Genomic DNA, 20,039 nt, shown 5'->3' with positions numbered 1-20,039 from the left:
GAATAAGACATTTTAATCCCTAAAAATGGAATTACAAAAATAGAATTGACAGATTCAATTAATCGTGGACCTCCTACGTCTGAATATATGAAATTGAACAACACATTCTGGAAAATATTTTTTAAGGAATCGTGACTCAAATAGAAGCTTGGGCAGATGGCCTATAATGACTATCTTGGCATTTTTACATAAATAGGAAACACCACATTAAAAGGCTTTATATATTCTAGCCTGTCTACTTCAACCCTCATTTTAGTCTCTCTACATCATATCCTTCTCACACATTCCCAAAGACTAAAGGCAAATAGCTGCTTCCAAATGCAGTATTATCAGGGCCAAGGGGAAATCTTTAAATATGGTGACATAAGAGGCTCAACACCCTGCTTCCCACGGACACACCAAATGCATAGCTACACATGGTACAATTCCTTCTGAAAGAAACCAAGAAACTAGCTAAATGACTCCTGCACATCAATTAGCAAAAACAAATACAATTGTGGGTCTTTTGTAAAAATGAAGTGGTACAACACAAATGTACTTTTTTTCCAAATTTTTATTTAAATTCTAGGTAGTGAACGCATCGCGTAATATCGGCTGCAGGAGTAGAATTGAGTGATTCATCACTTACAGACAACACCCACTGCAAAACACAACAAGTGCCTTCCTTCATACCCACCACCCATTTAGGTCATTCGCCACCCCCCACCTCCCTCCATTAACCCTTGGTTTGTTCTCTATAGTTAAGAGTATCTTATGGTTTGCTTCTCTCTCTCTCTTTCTCCCTTCCCCTATGTTCATCTGTTTTGTTTCTTAAATTCCACATGAGTGAAATCATACAGTATTTTGTCTTTCTCTGATGACTTATTTCACTTAGCGTCATACTCTTTAGATCCATCCACATTATTGCAAAGGGCAATATTTCATTCTTTTTGATGGCTGAGTAATATTACAGTGTGTGTGTGTGTGTGTGTGTGTGTGTGTGTGTGTGTGTGTTCACCACACCTTCTTTATCCATTCATTAGTTGATGGACATTTGGGTTCTTTCTCTAATTTGCTTACTATTGATGATGCTGCTATAAACATTGGGGTCATGTAGCCCTTTGAATCAGTATTTTTGTATCTTTTGGGTAAATACTTAGTAGTGCATTTGCTGGGTCATAGAGTATTTTTATTTTTTACTTTTTTGAAGAACTTCCATACTGTTTTCCACAGCAGCTGCACCAGTTTGCATTCCCACCGACAGTGTAAAAGGGATTGCTTTTCTTCACATCCTTACCAACATCTGCTGTTTCCTGTGTTCATTTTAGCCAACCTGACAGGTTCATTTTAGCATCTGACAGGTGCTATTTCATTGCGGTTTTGATTTGTGTCTCCCTGAGGATGAGTAATGTTGAGTATCTTTTCATGTGTCTGTTACTCATCTGGATGCCTTCTGTAGAAAAATGTTGTCTATAGGTCTTCTGCCCATTTCTTAACTGGTTTATTTATTTTTTGGGTGCAGAGTTTGATAAGTTCTTTATATATTTTAGATACTAATCCCATGCAAACTTTCAGAAAGCAGGAGAAAACTCCACAATATTACATGTCAATTGTATCTCAGTAAAACTAGGAAATCATACCCTTTTTGAAATACATAAATGAAAACACAAACACAAACACACACAATACACACATATATATAAAAATATAAATGGGATTATTTTATGTACGTTTTAATTTTATTTTCTTAGTGGATAATTTTTCCCCTCATTACTTCATTCCACACATCCATTTCAAGTATACTACATCTTTTTTTTTCTTATTTCCCCATCATGGTCATTCATTAATGACTATATGATCATCATTTGCTTTCCAGAAAATAGTGTATAATACTGTATAATTCATTGCATGTTAAATTTCCCAATTAACTGTAGTCTTTTGCAAATACTTCTACACCAATACAAAGGGCACCAATGTATTCCTTTTAATGATTTTATAATGTTCTTAATATATTTATTCCCCTATTTGTGAAAATCTCTTTGTTTCTAGTTTTGACTACTATTAACTTCATTAAGATAATTACATTTGTAAAAAGTATACACCGCTTAAAAGTTGGTCCCAGAATGACAATTATTTTCCATACTGTATTCATCAAAGCAGTCAAAGTCCAGCCCAACTTAATAGGAAAGGGTAAAAATATCATGTGTCCATGATATCAAATATCAAAGAGTTTGAAATCATCTTTAATTAAACATGACTACCATCAATCAGTTGTAGAACCTTGAAAATTCTCATTTTCTCATTTTTTATTAGTTTTTCATATATTCAAATTAAATACGTAAGTGGGTGTGAATGAATTTTTCTTATACTTGCAAGTACACACAGAACCAAATGAACTAATCGAAAAGATAGTTGAGGGGCACCTGGGTGGCTCAGTTGGTTGGGTGTCTGACTTCAGCTCAGGTCATGATCTCATGGTTCATGAGTTTGAGTCATGCATCAGGATCTGTGCTTACAGCTCATACCCTGGAGCCTGCTTCAGATTCTGTGTCTCCCCCTCTCTCTGCCCCTCCCCTGCTCATCCTCTATCTCTCAAAAATAAATAAACAATTTTTTTAAAGGCGGGCACTGGTGATGAGCACTGGGTGTTTTATGTAATTGACGAATCACTGGATTCTACTCCTGAAACCACTATTGCATTGTATGTTAACCAACTAGAATTTAAAAGAAAATTTGAAAATAAAAAAGGAACAAATAGAACCTTGTTTTTTCCTAAACCTTTTTCATGCACACATGTACTTATGATCTGTATTAGCTGAAACAATCCAAAAGAGCCTCTTTATTCCAACTATTTATCACCCACCAGCCTATCCGCTTAAAATACTTAAGAACAAAGTTTCAGTTTGTACAAGTGCTGGTGCTAGGGCTGCAGGATATACACAAATTAGCCGATTGCAGTTGTTATTATGAAAGAGCTTATAAGGTAGTCAAAGATACATATCTGAATAAAATAAAGATAGTGCAAGAAACAGTAGGCTATGCATAGTGGATGTGATGGTCATAAAATACTTTTTAAGTGTATATATGTCATAGACTCTAAGTCTAAAGTTCTTTCTTGGCCAGTAAGAAAGCAGATGCAGGATTAAAATGCAAGAGATGGCCAATGTCTAGAAAAAGACAAGATCTCCAAATAAGCGTCCTTGTCCTGTTTTTATTAGGATCAGCAGGCTTATAAACATGGTGATGGACGTGCACAAAGAGACAATGAAACTGTGAACATTAACTCATGCATGTGAAGGAAAGGGGGGTCTTGAAGACATTTGGGGTTAGGGGTTTGGGTTAACACAAAACAAAATCCTGGCACTGGCAGCTGGGCAGAAGGTTGTTTACAGCAGACATGAGGCACCACCTCTGTTTATCTTAGCCAGCCTAGGGGATGAGACAGATAGAGTGAGTAACTTCAGGGTCAACAAGGCACCTTTTCTTTTGCTAATCAGCTCCGCTCTGGGCAGCTTCACCTGCAGGGCAGCAGCAGTCTATAGCCCCATTTACCTGTTTACCTAACTTGGTCCTTCCCTCCTGTGAAAGCAATTTTCTGCTATACTACTAAGTTGGGGGACGCTTTCGCCCTGACTACCTAATCTTGCTTACCTCATATACCATTGTATTGGGGGCCTTTGCCCCCCTTCACTATTCTGGAAGTCTTTGACCACCCCAACTCTATTCTGGGGACTTTGCTCCCCTTCTTTATCCTTATTCCCCTAATCTTGTTTATCTAAACTTGGGTGTGAGCATCCTATGGCTTTGTAATTCTTTGTGCCTTTTTAACGCATTGGTGCAAGCCCAGGGAATTCCTAAACTTGTTCCTCACATATTTACTTATTTTGAAAGAGAGAGTGCAAACAGCAGGGGAAGGGCACAGAGAAAGGGAAAGAGAGAGAATCCCAAGCAGGCTCCACACCAGCAGCATGGAGGCCAATATGGGGCTTGAGCCCATGAATCATGTAATCATGACCTCAGCCAAAACCAGGAGTCAGACACTTAACTGACTGACACACGCAGACACCCTTAGTCATAAAGTAATTCAAACTTATTAATTTAGTATGTTTAATGGAATAGATAGTAACTAACAAAGTAATTAAGTAGGAGGCCTATTTGAGTTTCATTAGAAGTCCGGTCTGATTGGAGGAAGATGGTATAGACTCAAGGTAACAACGAATCATACTATAAAAATCATTTTACCTTCCTAACGATGACCCATTTGGTGCAAGAGCAAAGAAGTTAAATTCAGCCTTTGTGGAAATTGTTGCAACATTCACGGGAGAAAATGCAGAACTAGATATCTAATTGGACGCTTCTGTATAATATAGAAGCATGAGCACAGAGGCCTGAGATATTTAAATCCCAAATGACACTAAGTAAAAATAAAATACAATCTGTCTGCAGCATTCAGCTATCAGGGGCCAGCACAGAAAGGCTTGCCCATCACAGGTAGTTTCTGAGTCACTAAATTTAAATAATCAACAAAAAAAAGTTTATATTTGGAAAAATGAGGAATCAAATATTTTTAAAAGTATAAATGATTATTTTACTCATTTCCTTTGGTTAATCTGCAATCAAAAGGCAAAAAAAAAGAGGTATTTCTCATTTAAGTAGGGTGAATCCATTCATTTTGAGTAGCAAATAAACAGTTTTACTTATTTGTATCCTAATCAAAATTTATATAGATAGATAGATATGAGACTTTTTACTCACTGTGAAAGGGTATATGCAAACTTAAGATTTGTTTTCTACTTTTTTTACCAGTAATAGTTGAGATATCACTACACAAATACTAATTTGTGTAAACTGAACCCATATGAACCACATATGATATTTACTGAAATCTAAAAGAAAATCAGTTATCATCCATATTTCAGTTTTCATATATTAGTAGAAAGACAGGTACATGCATACACACTCACACACACACACGGAAGCCTATAAATCAAAGGCATGTTTATTACTCTTGTTTTCCTCTTTATTTTTAACAAACAAGTCAGTTTTAAAATCCAGAGATGGAAATGTATGTGTTAAATTCTGCTGTATCCACCTGTTTTTAATATTCTTTTTTTACTGGTCAAGATAAATGTCTTTTGGCATGAGACCACTCTTGCATGTAAGTAATATAAACGTGGCAAAGTAGTAATATATAACTAGAGAAAGGTTTATTAAGATATATCTAATGTCTCAGTAAATACTAAAAACAATGTGGGTGGAAATAGTTACAAACATATTGTTCATTATTCTTAAATCAGAGATACGTTCATTGTTTCAAACTTAATAAGTCTTAAATAAATTATGGTTTCTTTTTTCTAAATGCTTATTGTTTATTATTTATTTTGAGAGACAGAGAGTGCGCACAGGCTCGTGAATGGGGGAGGGGCAGAGAGAGAGAGGGAAAGAGAGAAACCCAAGCAATCTCCACTCTCTCCCTATAGAGCCCAACTCTGTGCTCAGTCTCAAGACCATGAGATCATGACCTGAGCCAAAATCAAGAGTCCTATGCTCAACCCACTTACCCACCTAGATGTCCCAAACAAATTATGATTCTTAAAGAATTCAATAAATGTAATCATTTTATGGTCAATTAGGTATTTGTTTTTTTTAATTTTTTTAAATATATATATATATTTTTTTATTTTTGAGAGACAGAGTGTGATCAGGGGAAGGGCAGAAAAAAGAGGGAGACACAGAATCCAAAGCAGAATCCAGGCTCTGAGCTGTCAACACAAAGCCCGATGTGAGACTCAAACTCACAAACTTTGAGACCATGACCTGAGCCAAAGTTAGGCACTTAACTGACGGAGCCATCCAGGCACCCCAATGAGATATTTATTTTTAAAACACAAGAATCCATATTCCAACTTTGTTTTTAATTGAGGTGTTACTTGTGTATTATATTTGATCTGTAATGACTGACTACTGATATAAAGCAATGAAAGTTCACATAAATCATATATCTTATGGACGATACCTAAATTTACAATCAAACTTTCTCTAAATTCTATACCCAAACACTTTAACTTCTGCCAGCAACATAACCATGAAACTTGTCGGACTACTGTCTCAAGATTAAGACCGTAAAAAACATATGTGTTGAAATAAATCCTTTATGACTTACAGATGGTATTTTTCTGAGTGTTAAAACTTTTTTTTTGAGTGTTTATTTTTCTGAGTGTTAAAATTGAGAGTTAAACCTGTGTCCTACCATTTCTTGATCATTTCTGTAGCATTTTGGAAGAATAAAGAAGAATGGATGGAAAAAAATTGCTCTTCTGTAAATGAATTCCTTCTCCTGGGAATTAGCAATAACCCTGGAATTAAAGTGACCCTATTTATCACATTTCTAGTTGCTTATCTCATCTTTCTGGTTGCAATCCTTGGGATGATCATTTTAATCAGAATGGATTCCCAGCTTCACACACCAGTGTATTTCTTCCTCAGCCACCTCTCCTTCTGTTATTCTACAGCAATTGGACCCCAGATGCTGGTAGGCCTCACTGCAAAGAACAAGTCAATTCCCTTCTATGGCTGTGCTCTGCAATTCTGGATCTTCTGCACCTTTGTAGATTCTGAGTGTCTACAGTTGGCAGTGATGGCCTCTGATCGCTACAAGGTCATCAGCAACCCCTTGTTCTACACGGCCAACACGTCCAGCAGAGTGTGCTTTCTGCTTATGGCTGAGGTTTACATGATGGGAATTGTGGATGCTTCTGTAAATACAATATTAATATTTCACTTATGTTTCTGTGAGTCAAATGTGATCAACGACTTCTTCTGTGATGTCCCACCTCTCCTTTTGTTATCTTGCTCAGATACACAAGTTAATGAGTTAGTGATATTCACCATTTTTGGCTTCATTGAGCTGATTACCCTTTCAGGGCTTTTTGCGTCTTACTGTTAGATCATCCTGGCAGTGATAAAGATCCACTCTGCTGAGGGGAGGTTCAAAGCTTTCTCCACCTGCGCCTCCCACTTAACTGCTGTTGCAACTTTCCAGGGGACTCTGCTCTTTATGTATTTCCGGCCAAGTTCTTCCTACTCTTCCTACTTTGATCAAGACAAAATGACCTCCTTGTTTTACACCCTTGTGATTCCCATGTTAAATCCTATGATTTACAGCCTCCGGAATGAAGATGTGAACAAAGCTCTGAAAAATAATTAAAAATAGACAGTGGTTTCATTGAAAACTTATATGTACGCATTTTTTTTCTCACAATCTTACACTATAAATCATGGTGAAAGGAACAATCCAAATGACAGCCCTACCTTAGTTTAAAGCTAGGTTCTCTTTTCTGCTTATTATGGATCTTATTATGGATTGCTGAGAAGTCTGTTTTGCTTGCTGTTTGCTATGAGCATTGTGAGACCTTTCCTGAATGTAACCCGCTGTGTAGTAGAATGGGTTGTAAACCTTCCTAAATGTAATGGAATGAGTGGTTGTACATAAACTAACCGGCGTTTCTCGCTTCTGTAAACCTGCTTGCTTAGCACATTCCTCACCTATCCCCTTCCCCCTTTTTTTTCTCTCCCACCACAAGTAACGGACAAAGCCTTCCCGCCAAAAGACAGACAAAGGACGCCCAATCAAAAAACCACAAATGTCCGTACTTTAAAATCGACTAATCAGGCCCCTCATAATTTGAAACCTCACCTATGCTGTTTGTCCCTGTCTATAAAAACCCTATGCCAACTCTGATCGAGGCCTCTTTGCGTCACCGGCAACGAGTGCGCAGAGGTCCAGGTTCGAACCTGCAATAAACGACCCTTGCCGCTTGGCTTTGACTCACGACTCTGGTGGTCTTTTGTGGGAGGTTTTAGAACATCGGGCATTACATTTGGAGGTCCCACCGAGATCTCCCCCGAGCCCACCAGACTTCTGATCAATGGGTCGTATCTGATTCCGATCGGTAAGTAAGCCGGCTCTAACGTTCTTCCTTTTCTCTCTGATCTGTGCTTCTTCTCTGGAGAACCGGTTCTGTCTGGAAGCTGGTGTGACCCTGGCGGACGCGCTATAGGGCACCCAGCCGGGGTCAGTTGGAGATGTCCACTGACATCTGGGGGCCTCCTTGGTCCATCTGGGGACCTGTTCGGTCCATCTGGGGCTGCTTGGCCCATCTGGGGACCTGCTCGGTCCATCTGGGGGCTGCTTGGCCCATCTGGATTCTTTTCTGTGGGCTGCTTACGCCCAACGCGCCTGCGAACTAAATACTTTCATTTTCTTTATGAACCTCCAGAGTGCTAAAAAAATATCTCTAGGCGTCTAAAAAAAAAAAAAAAAAGGAAGAAAAACCATCTAGGCATGCCAATTGTTACCGGTATTTTGATGTGATATATGTCTGTGTGTCTGTCTGTTGAATGGAATGATTGTTGGGAGTCAGGGGCACGCGCCTGACTTACCCTATGTGTAGTCCCACAGCATAAGCTACGGGATTCGAGTGGGCTCTAACCCGATTTCCGCGGTGATCCTCATACGGCTTAAGGCGGTCAAAATCTTTTTGATCCGAGCAGGGGGTTTATACCTGCCCGCCCATACTAAGAGGCACCTAAGTTCCCGCGAGGGACGCGGACGGGCGAGTATGCGAGTGCTTCTTTGTCAGTCTAAAGAGTGCTTCTTTGTCAGTCTAAATGTATTGTCACCCCGGGGCCCTTGTAATTACCGCCTTAACCCTTTCTGTCGGGCTAGCCAAGAAAGTTGGAACCGCTGCGAAAGATTTTTGTTAGTTCTTGTTTTTCTTTCATGAGTCGGATGTTTTATTGGAATTAAGTGTTTTCTCGGCTGATCAGAATTAATTATTCCATCCTTTGTTTCTCTCTCCTCCTTTCTCAGCTCCCTGCGGCTTTCCTTCCCGCCCCCTGGCCAGCGGCGCCCCCCCTTCTCCTCTCCTCTTCCTCAGAATTATAATATGGGCCAAACGCAGAGCACCCCTTTCTCCCTCCTTCTCGCCAACTTCAGGGACATAAAAGCTAGAGGACACAGCTTAAGCCTAGACATTCACAAAAGGAAGTTAATTACCTATTGCCGCTCTGAATGGCCCACCTTTGGGGTTAATTGGCCTACAGAGGGAACCTTCTGCCTCCCTGTGGTCCTTAAAGTAAAATCAAAAATTTTCCTACCAGGGAAAGAAGGTCACTCGGATCAGATTCCCTATATTCTGGTGTGGCAAGATTTAGTAGAAAACCCTCCTCCTTGGATGGCCTCTTCCTTAATAGCAGAGTCATGCCAAATCCTGGCGGCTAAATCCATCAACCCTCCCAAGCCGCCAACTCCAGCTGCACCCCCTGTTCTCCCCGACAGCCAAGATTTACCTTTCCTTGACCCTCCCCCTTATCAGGTTCCTCCTCGCACTCCGCAAGCTGCCCTTATCCCTGCTGCGCCGGCAGAGGCTCCCATAGCCCAGCCCATAGGAGAACTGGAGAATAGAGAGGCTCAAACCGCGCCCATGCTTAGTGGGGGCGAAGTCCAAGGGCCGGCTGGACATACCCGTAGGCGGGCCCCACGTGAGCCAGGACTCCGCCTTCCTGACTCCACCGTAGCTTTACCCTTACGGGAAATAGGGCCTCCCGATGATACGGGGAACCCCCGACTTCAATACTGGCCCTTCTCTACTAGTGACCTATATAACTGGAAAACCCAGAATGCCCGATTTTCTGACAACCCTAAAGATTTAATAAGTCTCTTAGACAGCGTTATGTTTACTCACCAACCCACCTGGGATGATTGTCAGCAGCTCCTCCGAATCCTGTTCACTACCGAGGAGCGAGAAAGAATTCAATTGGAAGCAAGAAACCTGGTTCCTGGAGATGACGGCCAACCCACTGCTAACCTTGATCTCATTAACGCAGCTTTTCCCTTGACCCGACCCCCACAGGATGGCTGGGACTACAACACGGCAGAAGGTAGGGGACGGCTGCGCATTTATCGCCAGACTCTAATGGCGGGTCTCCGGGCTGCTGCACACAAGCCCACTAATTTGGCAAAAGTGTATTCAATAATACAAGGTAAGACAGAGAGCCCTGCCGCTTATTTAGAAAGATTAATGGAAACCTTCAGACAGTATACCCCCATGAACCCCGAGGCCCCCGAAAATCAAGCAGCTGTTGTAATGGCCTTTGTAAATCAAGCAGCCACTGATATTAAAAAGAAACTCCAGAAGCTAGAGGACCTGGAGGGAAAACAGATTCAGGACTTACTCCGTATTGCCCAGCGTGTCTATAATAATAGAGAGACTCCAGAGGACAGGCAACTTAAAGCCACCGAGAAAATGACCAAAGTCCTGGCTACTGTTGTCCAAAAGCCCCTGGATAAACACAAGCCCCTAGATAAGGACCAATGCGCCTATTGCAAAGAAAAAGGCCACTGGGCCCGAGAATGCCCTAAAAAGAAATAGCCACATCATGGTCAAAAACCGTGGCAGCCAAAAACTACACCTGCCCTCTTCACTCAAGATGCAGAATAGGGGGGACGGGGTTCGGATCCCCTCCCCGAACCTAGGGTAACGCTACAAGTGGAGGGGAACCCAGTTCAATTCTTAGTTGACACAGGGGCACAACATTCGGTCTTGATCAGACCCCATGGAAAAATTTCTGAAAAAATCTTCCTGGGTCCAAGGGGCTACTGGAATAAAAAAATATCCCTGGACCACCCAGAGAACTGTGGACCTAGGAAATGGAAAGGTCACCCATTCCTTCCTAGTCATCCCTGACAGCCCGTGCCCCTTATTAGGAAGATACTTACTCACTAAAATGGGGGCCCAGATTCATTTTACGCCAGGGGGCCCCCAAGTGACTGGCCCTCACAACCAACCCATTACCATACTTACTCTGAGATTAGAAGATGAATATCGACTCCATCAGGGGCCACCCTCACAAAGTCAAAACATAGAGCCCTGGCTCCAGCGGTTTCCAGAAGCATGGGCTGAAACCGGGGGTATGGGGTTGGCTAAACATCGCCCAGCTCTATTCATAGAGCTGAAACCGGGGGCAGATCCAGTTCGGGTCCGACAATACCCGATGTCAATGGAGGCCAAAAATGGCATCACGCCACATATCTGTCGCCTCCTAGACTTAGGCATCTTGCGGCCCTGCCATTCAGCCTGGAACACCCCCCTGCTGCCCGTACGAAAACCTAACAGTGCAGACTACCGTCCGGTACAAGACCTGAGAGAAGTTAACAGCCGAGTCATGGACATACACCCAACAGTACCCAACCCCTATACCCTCCTAAGTGCCCTCAGCCCAGAAGAACAATGGTATACGGTCCTTGATTTAAAAGATGCTTTTTTCAGCCTGCCTCTGGCCCCCAAAAGCCAGGAGCTCTTCGCCTTCGAGTGGTCCGACCCTGAGAGAGGCATAAATGGGCAACTCACCTGGACCCGGCTCCCCCAAGGATTTAAAAACTCACCCACCTTGTTCGATGAGGCACTCCACGAGGATCTGGGTGAGTACCGGAATCAAAACCCCAAAGTGACTCTCTTACAGTACGTTGATGATCTTTTAATCGCCGCTGAGACTGCCGAAGCCTGCTTGCAAGGCACCAAAAATCTCCTCCGGACACTTGGTGCCCTGGGGTACCGGGCTTCAGCAAAGAAAGCCCAAATTTGCAGATCCGAGGTAACCTACTTGGGCTATCTGTTAAGGGAAGGCCAACGATGGCTCACTGATGCACGGAAGGAAACCGTTCTCCGCATCCCCCGACCCACAACCCGAAGGCAGGTAAGAGAGTTTCTGGGATCAGCCGGGTTCTGCCGCCTGTGGATACCTCGGTTCGCCGAGATGGCTAAGCCTCTTTACTTGGTCACCCGAGAACAGGCGCCCTTTGAGTGGACAGAGGAAACTGAGCGGGCTTTCCAGCAAATTAAACTCGCCCTGTTGTCGGCACCAGCCTTAGGGCTCCCCGATATCTCCAAACCCTTTCATCTCTTCGTAGATGAAAATAAAGGGGTAGCCAAAGCAGTGCTGACGCAACTCCTTGGCCCATGGCCCAGGCCCGTTGCCTATCTTTCGAAAAGACTGGACCCAGTAGCGGCTGGCTGGCCCCCTTGCCTCCGTATGATCGCTGCTACAGCTCTAATGGTAAAGGATGCTGATAAGTTAACTATGGGACAAGAGTTACATATCACAACCCCTCATGCCATCGAGGGAGTCCTCAAACAACCTCCTGACCGATGGATTAGTAACGCCCGACTGGTTCACTACCAGCGACTATTATTAAATCCCCTCAGAATCATTTATGCTCCCACCCGAACACTAAACCCTGCCTCCCTGTTACCAGACCCGGACTTAGATACCCCTCTCCATGACTGCACTGAGATATTGGCACAGGTTCATGGTGCTCGGGAAGATTTACAGGATCATCCGCTGCCGGACGCCGAAGTTACCTGGTTCACTGACGGCAGCAGCTTTATACATCAGGGTCAAAGGTACGCGGGGGCAGCAGTCACAACTGAAACTGAGACTGTTTGGGCAGAGCCTTTGACAGCTGGCACCTCTGCCCAACGAGCTGAACTTGTGGCCTTAACCAAGGCACTGACTTTGGGAAAAGACAAGAGACTAAACGTGTACACCGATAGCAGATATGCTTTTGCTACGGCCCACATACATGGAGATATATACAGAGAGAGGGGACTGTTAACTGCAGAGGGGAAAACCATCAAAAACAAAGAAGAAATATTGGCTCTTTTAAAGGCACTCTGGCTGCCTAAACGATTAGCCATCATACATTGCCCAGGCCACCAAAAACCGATCACACCGGTGGCCAGAAGAAATAATCTGGCTGACCAGGTGGCCCGAGAGGTGGCCTTACAGGTGGACTGTGCTTTAATGACCACCCTACCGGACCCCGGTCCAGCTAGTTTACCAGAAAGCCCCACCTACACTAAAAAAGACCTAGACTGGATCCAAAAATTGCCTATGACTCAGTGCCTTAACGGATGGTGGAAAGCAGCGGACTGTAGCATAATCCTCCCAGAAGAAATGGGAAATAAAGTCTTATCCAAGATGCACCGAGCCACTCATATGGGCACAAGAAAAATGCAAGACATGCTAGGATCACCATCAAAGACTCTAGGACAAAAATCAAACAGATAGTTACTAGCTGTAAAGCTTGTCAACTAACTAACGCCACCAACCACGGGAAAAACCCTGACTCCAGAACTCGCAGAACCAGGCCGGGAGCCTATTGGGAAGTAGACTTCACCGAGGTAAAGCCTGGAAAATATGGATATAAATATTTGTTAATGTTTATAGATACCTTTTCAGGATGGACAGAGGCCTTCCCCACCAAGCATGAGACTGCGCAGGTAGTAGCAAAGAAAATATTGGAAGACATCATGCCCAGGTACTGATTCCCTACCCTAATAGGATCAGACAACAGACCAGCATTCATTTCAAAGGTAATACAAGGGATAGCGCAGTTTATTGGGGCCGATTGGAAACTACATTGTGCATATAGACCCCAAAGTTCAGGACAGGTAGAAAGAATGAATAGAACCCTAAAAGAGACCCTAACCAAATTGACCATGGAGACTGGCACTAACTGGGTAGTCTTACTCCCCTACGCTCTGTTCAGGGTGCGGAATTCCCCTTACAAACTTGGATTAACCCCCTTTGAAATCATGTATGGAGTGCCCCCCCTTATAATTCCCAACCTACAGTCTAATGTATTAACTGAAATTGATGATCATGAACTTCTTATTTCCCTGAGGGAACTCCAGCACACTCACCAGGAAGTTTGGCCCAGATTGAGAGCCATTTATGAGAACGGGCCCCCTCCCGAGCCGCATCACTACCGACTCGGAGATTGGGTATACGTGCGGAGACACCAGCAAGAGACCCTCCAACCACGGTGGAAGGGACCCTACATTGTGATCCTAACCACACCCACTGCTCTCAAAGTCGACGGAATTGCTACCTGGATCCATTACACCCACGCCCGACCAGCTGATCCCTTTGCGGTTCAAAAAGACTTCGTGCCGGAAGCCAACACCGCCTGGACGGCTGACCAGAGTAAGACCCATCCTTTAAAATTGACTCTGCGTCGAAAACCTGACCCCGAAAACCAGCTAAGACCAAAGGCCTGGGTGTCCCATACCAGGACTGTTGCAGCAGCTCCGGACCTACAATGATCGGAGGAACCCTCATTAGCGTACTCCTGCTCACCTCCTACGGACTGATAAGCATTGCAAGTAACCCCCATACACCCTATACTTTAACCTGGGAAATTACTAACCTAGAAACCCATGAAATATATAATGTCACCACTAAGACAGATGTCCCCCTGAATACCTGGTGGCCAGATTTATATTTTAATCTAGAAAAAGTCAGTCCGTTAGAAGATATGGAAGGGGGTGAGTGGAGGAAGAAACAGCGAAGGGTGTCAATCAGTAGAAATGGATTTTATGCATGTCCGGGATTTAGGGAACCAGGAAAGATGAAACGCACCTGTGGGGGGATAGAATCTCTATTGCGCCGCATGGAGTTGTGTCACAACTAATGATGGGGAATGGAAGTGGAAAGTAACCTCCCAATTCTTTGAAATGTCCTATGTCCGACCATGTACTCACACTAGGTATAATGAAAATTGTAATCTCATCCGTGTGCAGTTCACAGAAGAGGGAAAAAAGGACCCTCGATGGGTTCACGGGCTGACTTGGGGACTCTATTTATATCAGTATCCTCTCTATGGAACCCTCATTCAGATAAAATTAAAGGCACAGCCCAAAGTCCCACCAGTACTAGTGGGACCAAGCCCCATGGGAAAGGGCCCTAACAAGCCATCTCCAAAACCCACTACTAGGCCCCATACCATCACAGGCAGGAGTACTGGCTCCTCGGACACCCAAGTAGCCCCCCAAAAAGGCCCCGAAAATTCAAATCCCATTCAAAGATGACCCCTTATGGGTAATAATAAATACCACTTATAAGTCCTTAAACCATACTAAACCCAATGAAACAGAAGCTTGTTGGCTGTGTTATTCCACAAAACCTCCATTTTACGAGTCAGTAGCAATAATAGGAAATTATAGCACTGCAAACAACTCAGACGCTTGCAGTTGGGGACAGAGAAAACCCGGCCTCACACTACCAGTACTTACAGGAAATGGGACATGCATAGGAACAGTGCCAACAAAGTATAGCCACTTATGCATAAGTAACAGGAATATATTCAATACTTCAGAAAACTGGATTATTCCACCAAATAACTCATGGTGGCTCTGTTCTCATGCGGGATTAACCCCTTGCCTCTATAAGGACATGTTCAATCAGTCAGAATTCTGTGTAATGGTAATTGTGTTCCCAAAAATCATATACCACACAGCTGAGTATGTAAACCAGATGTGGATAGCACCTAAAAAAGTGACTAAAAGAGAACTCATTACTGCAGGGGCTCTAACTCTGGCCACCATATTTGGACTCGGGGCCATCGGAACCGGGACAGGGATCTCGGCCTTAACTATACAAAACAAGGGATTTAGTATACTTAGAGAAGCGGTTGACAAAGATATAGAAAGAATAGAAACTGCCATCACTTCGCTTGAAAAGTCCCTAACCTCCCTCTCGGAAGTAGTTTTACAAAACAGGAGAGGATTAGACCTGCTGTTCCTACAGCAAGGCGGTCTCTGTGCAGCACTAGGAGAAGAATGTTGTTTCTACGCTGACCACACAGGAATAGTAAGAGATTCTATGGCCGAGGTCCGAGAAGGGCTAAATAAACGAAAAAAGGAAAGAGAACAAGAGGCTGGATGGTTTGAATCCTGGTTCAGTGCGTCCCCATGGTTAACTACCCTGCTCTCCGCCTTACTCGGGCCTCTGGCCATCCTACTTCTCGCTCTCACATTCGGCCCCTGCATCATAAACAAAATTATTAATTTTGTCCAAAACAGGTTCAATGCTGTACAATTAATGGTCTTACGAACTCAGTACCAACCGCTCGAGACATTACAAATAGAAAACTGAAGATCCAAGATTGGCTCTTTAGGCACAAGAAAAAGAGGGGAATGAAAGGAACAATCCAAATGACAGCCCTACCTTAGTTTAAAGCTAGGTTCTCTTTTCTGCTTATTATGGATCTTTGATAAGAAATACAATTGCTGAGAAGTCTGTTTTGCTTGCTGTTTGCTATGAGCATTGTGAGACCTTTCCTGAATGTAACCCGCTGTGTAGTAGAATGGGTTGTAAACCTTCCTAAATGTAATGGAATGAGTGGTTGTACATAAACTAACCGGCGTTTCTCGCTTCTGTAAACCTGCTTGCTTAGCACATTCCTCACCTATCCCCTTCCCCCTTTTTTTTCTCTCCCACCACAAGTAACGGACAAAGCCTTCCCGCCAAAGGACAGACAAAGGACGCCCAATCAAAAAACCACAAATGTCCGTACTTTAAAATCGACTAATCAGGCCCCTCATAATTTGAAACCTCACCTATGCTGTTTGTCCCTGTCTATAAAAACCCTATGCCAACTCTGATCGAGGCCTCTTTGCGTCACCGGCAACGAGTGCGCAGAGGTCCAGGTTCGAACCTGCAATAAACGACCCTTGCCGCTTGGCTTTGACTCACGACTCTGGTGGTCTTTTGTGGGAGGTTTTAGAACATCGGGCATTACAATGGAAATCAGAATTGTTTTGGCTATAATCGTGTGATTCAATAAGTATTTATAACATGTACCAATCATGCCAAAATGTGTCATTCCCTAAATACTCCAGGCTTCATTTTATATCTTGAATTTATGTTGGTACTCCTTATTTGTGTGGAATTTTCAGATTCCAAGTTTGCCAAATTTTTGTCTTCAGTCTTTCATTTGTGTATGAATTTAATTTTCTAAATGCTATTGAGTATTTTCTAAGTACATTTATGTGCTTTGAATTTCATGGTGAATCCAGCAGTTTATTTACTAATAAATCTCATTGCCTAATGGAAGTTACAATTTTAATTAACACTTAGATTATTTAGAAAACTATAATTACCCATAATGTAAAAAAAAAAAGAAAGAAAGAAATGCTAAACACTACAAAACCAAAGTACATTTTTCAAATATAGTGAAGGAAATTGTTGTTTGAGATGACTTCAAATCCACTTGTTTATGACAAAATAAAATGTTTTTGAGAGTAAAGTTGTTTTGATATAAGGATATCAAAAGGATATAAGGATATATCAGGATATAAGGATGAAATAGGTTTTTCAGGATTTTGTTATCTCATATGTTTCTACTGATAATAACTCAGTAGTTCAACTGATGAAGGGCCCCACTGGGAGCTTATTAATAAACACACATGAAGAATCAACTATGGCAGAGGAGTACTTAGACTCTAAATATTGATTCTTGTGAGGACCACCTAAGAGTGTTCTGTCTGAGCAAGTCTACAATATATATCTCTATGTGTATTGCACCATTATTTACAATAACTACGGCATGAAAGCAAGCCGGTGTCCATTAATAAATGAACGGATAAAGAAGGTGTGGTGTATATATACAATGAAATATTATTCAGCTGTAAACTAGAATGAGATCTTGCCACCTGCAGTAACATGGACAGACATAGAGGACGTTATGCTAAGTGAGGTCACTCAGACAGGGAAAGACAAATACCATATGATTCCATGTATACATGGAATCTCAAAAAACAAGTGAATAAACAGGCAATCAAAAGGCAGACAAGAAACTCATAAATGCAGAGTTTTGTTGTTTGCCAGAGGGGAAGTGGGGGCGGGGGAGGTGTGCAAAATTGGTGAAGGGGATTAAGAGGTACACACTTCCAGTTATAAATAAGTCACAGGGAGGAAAAAAATACAGCATAGGTGATATAGCCATTCATATTGTAGTAACTGTATCGGCAACAGATGATGACTACACTTAGTGCGAGCACTGAGTAATGCAGAGTAGTCACATGACTATGCTGCACACCTGAGCCTGATATAACATTGCACATCAACTATACTCAATAGTAAATTTTTTTAAAAAATTAAATTTAATTAAAATAATATCTCTCCAATGACCTCAAGTCAATAAGCTCCTGCCTGGTAACGGTGACTCTTCCACTGGCGGTGGCAAAAGCCAATAGCCAGGTAGCAGCAGCCTGTGCAGAAAATCATCCTGCCCATGATGCTCATGATGAGTGATTCTGTCATTCCCTAGTAACGTGCTCTAGCAACAAGGGACTGTTACTTTTGCACTGGCAACCGGACGTCAGCTCAGGATTGGCTGAACCGTCTCTCCTGAGTACCAGCTCCCCTAAAGGTGCACTTCGACTACATTTGAACCCCATTCCTTTCATCTCTCCCTGCCTGGAGCACTAGTGTGATTAATCTATCATTCACTGGAGTATATTATCCTTTATTGGCTTATTTGGAGACATTATCGTGTATGCTATTGCCTAGTGAAACTCCCACCGTGAACCTACGTTAAATACATTGCTGGCAAAGACAAACCAGTCTCTGAGCATTAATTTGCTTCCCAAAGCGAAACAGAAGTTGAAAAGTAATTTTTGCAAATTCAGACAATTAGTCTGGGATCTAAAAGATAAGTAGGAATTCGCTGAGAGATGCACTAGATAGAGAAAGCATTCTATGCAGATAGATCAGCAACTAGAGGGTCCCCAGGGGGACAGGACCACATCATTTCTGTGGAACTTAAAGAAAACCAGTAAGGCTGGGCTGTAGTGCTACCATTCACAACTCAGTCACTTCCTCCAGGGGCTTTCCTTCCCTCTAGCACTCGCTAAGCTTGGGTCCCACACCACCCTGAGCCTGGGAACTTTGTTGAATCTACTCTGTTTCCTAAATCGTTACCTTCAAGGTGGGGTAATGAATACTCAGAGTTTAAGGACTGGGTATTTTCATCTCTTTACTCAAGCCCCGCTATAGCATCTGGGTAAAGAAAAAATGAAAAAAAGATGCAAAAAGTTCATTGTTATTGAATGTTTATTCATGGGAAGTAAAAGAAAAAAATCGCTGAGGTCAAGTATGTGCCTTAAGAACGTTTTTGTATCATATACGTTAAGTACGTAAAGTAGTTGTGGATGCTAAACGTAAGGGAAGCTTAAAGGCATATAAGTTACTTGGGAAAATAATTAAACCAAGGAACTCTTATCTGGGCGTTCACAAGGTATTTGACAACTTAATTTGGTTCTGCTCCAGTTTGTGCATGATCACATTGAGACAGGGAATTGGTAGGGACCCCGTGAGAGAAAAAGCTGCTTCTTTTCCGGCTTCCATTCTTGCGAGCACCTGCCCCCCACCCCATCTACACATGCCTTGTAATGTAAATAACATATGCCCTCCTTGTAAGGGACAAGGATATAATGATATCTTTGGAGGCTTCCAGCATAGTAGATTATATCTAAGGAAAGACTGAGCAGAGCCATCATAGGCCTACTCCAGGCCACTGGAGTTCTCTTGAGACCAAGACGCCTGGTTTCAGGGAATGAGTGATTTCTGAAAAAAACCTGGACCCTATCCTTGTTCGTACCAGCTTCTGGATGCCTGAGAAGACACGTGCAGCAGACCACAACCGGCAATAAAAACCCCAGACCTCAAGCAAAGATGAGACTCCCTCTTTTCCTTTCCAAGTGCCCTAGGTGTTCCATCGGTATCTATATATATCTTCAATAAACTCTGCTTTCACTTCCTGCTGGCTCAGGTTTGATTGCTTTTCTGTGTAAAGCCAAGGACCCATCTCCTGGGACTCCCTTCTGGTTCTGGCTGTGACCTGCCTGTACCAAAATCACTGAAGTATCACGTTCAGTAAGCAGGGACAAGGGCATGCACTTGAAGGACCAGACGAGAATCAGGGCACTCTTAAATGTCTGCTACAATTACATAAACTAAAAGTCACTCAATGGCTAAGACTACCTAGGTGCCATTGTAGAAGGCTTTGGTGAAAACACTTCAGATTTCCAGTAAAAACCAAGTAGGACAACGAGGCTCCTCTTTTGTCCAGGGTGATATTCTTTCTGACATTCTCAGACATGGTACAGGTGTAATGCCTGAAGTTCCAAAACCTCCCACAAAAGACCACCAGA

General features: G+C 42.7%; 2 protein-coding genes across 2 annotated transcripts; both read left to right on the top strand.

Annotated features, from left to right (window-relative positions):
* The first annotated feature begins 6,277 nt into the window (after positions 1-6,277).
* LOC123602658 (olfactory receptor-like protein OLF2) lies at positions 6,278-7,186 on the top strand. Its single transcript, XM_045487119.1, is given in 1 exon segment — positions 6,278-7,186. A coding segment is annotated over 1 exon segment (909 nt).
* Positions 7,187-8,927: 1,741 nt separating this feature from the next.
* Positions 8,928-14,515, top strand: LOC123600512. The gene is given in 5 exon segments (XM_045482548.1): positions 8,928-9,296; positions 9,615-10,613; positions 10,615-13,099; positions 13,102-14,028; positions 14,337-14,515. Coding segments are annotated over 5 exon segments (4,959 nt in total).
* Positions 14,516-20,039: the final 5,524 nt, after the last annotated feature.

Source organism: Leopardus geoffroyi, chromosome D1 (genome assembly GCF_018350155.1).
Source record: "Leopardus geoffroyi isolate Oge1 chromosome D1, O.geoffroyi_Oge1_pat1.0, whole genome shotgun sequence".
Classification (NCBI taxonomy): domain Eukaryota; kingdom Metazoa; phylum Chordata; class Mammalia; order Carnivora; family Felidae; genus Leopardus; species Leopardus geoffroyi.
This window is presented reverse-complemented; position numbering and strand designations above follow the sequence as displayed.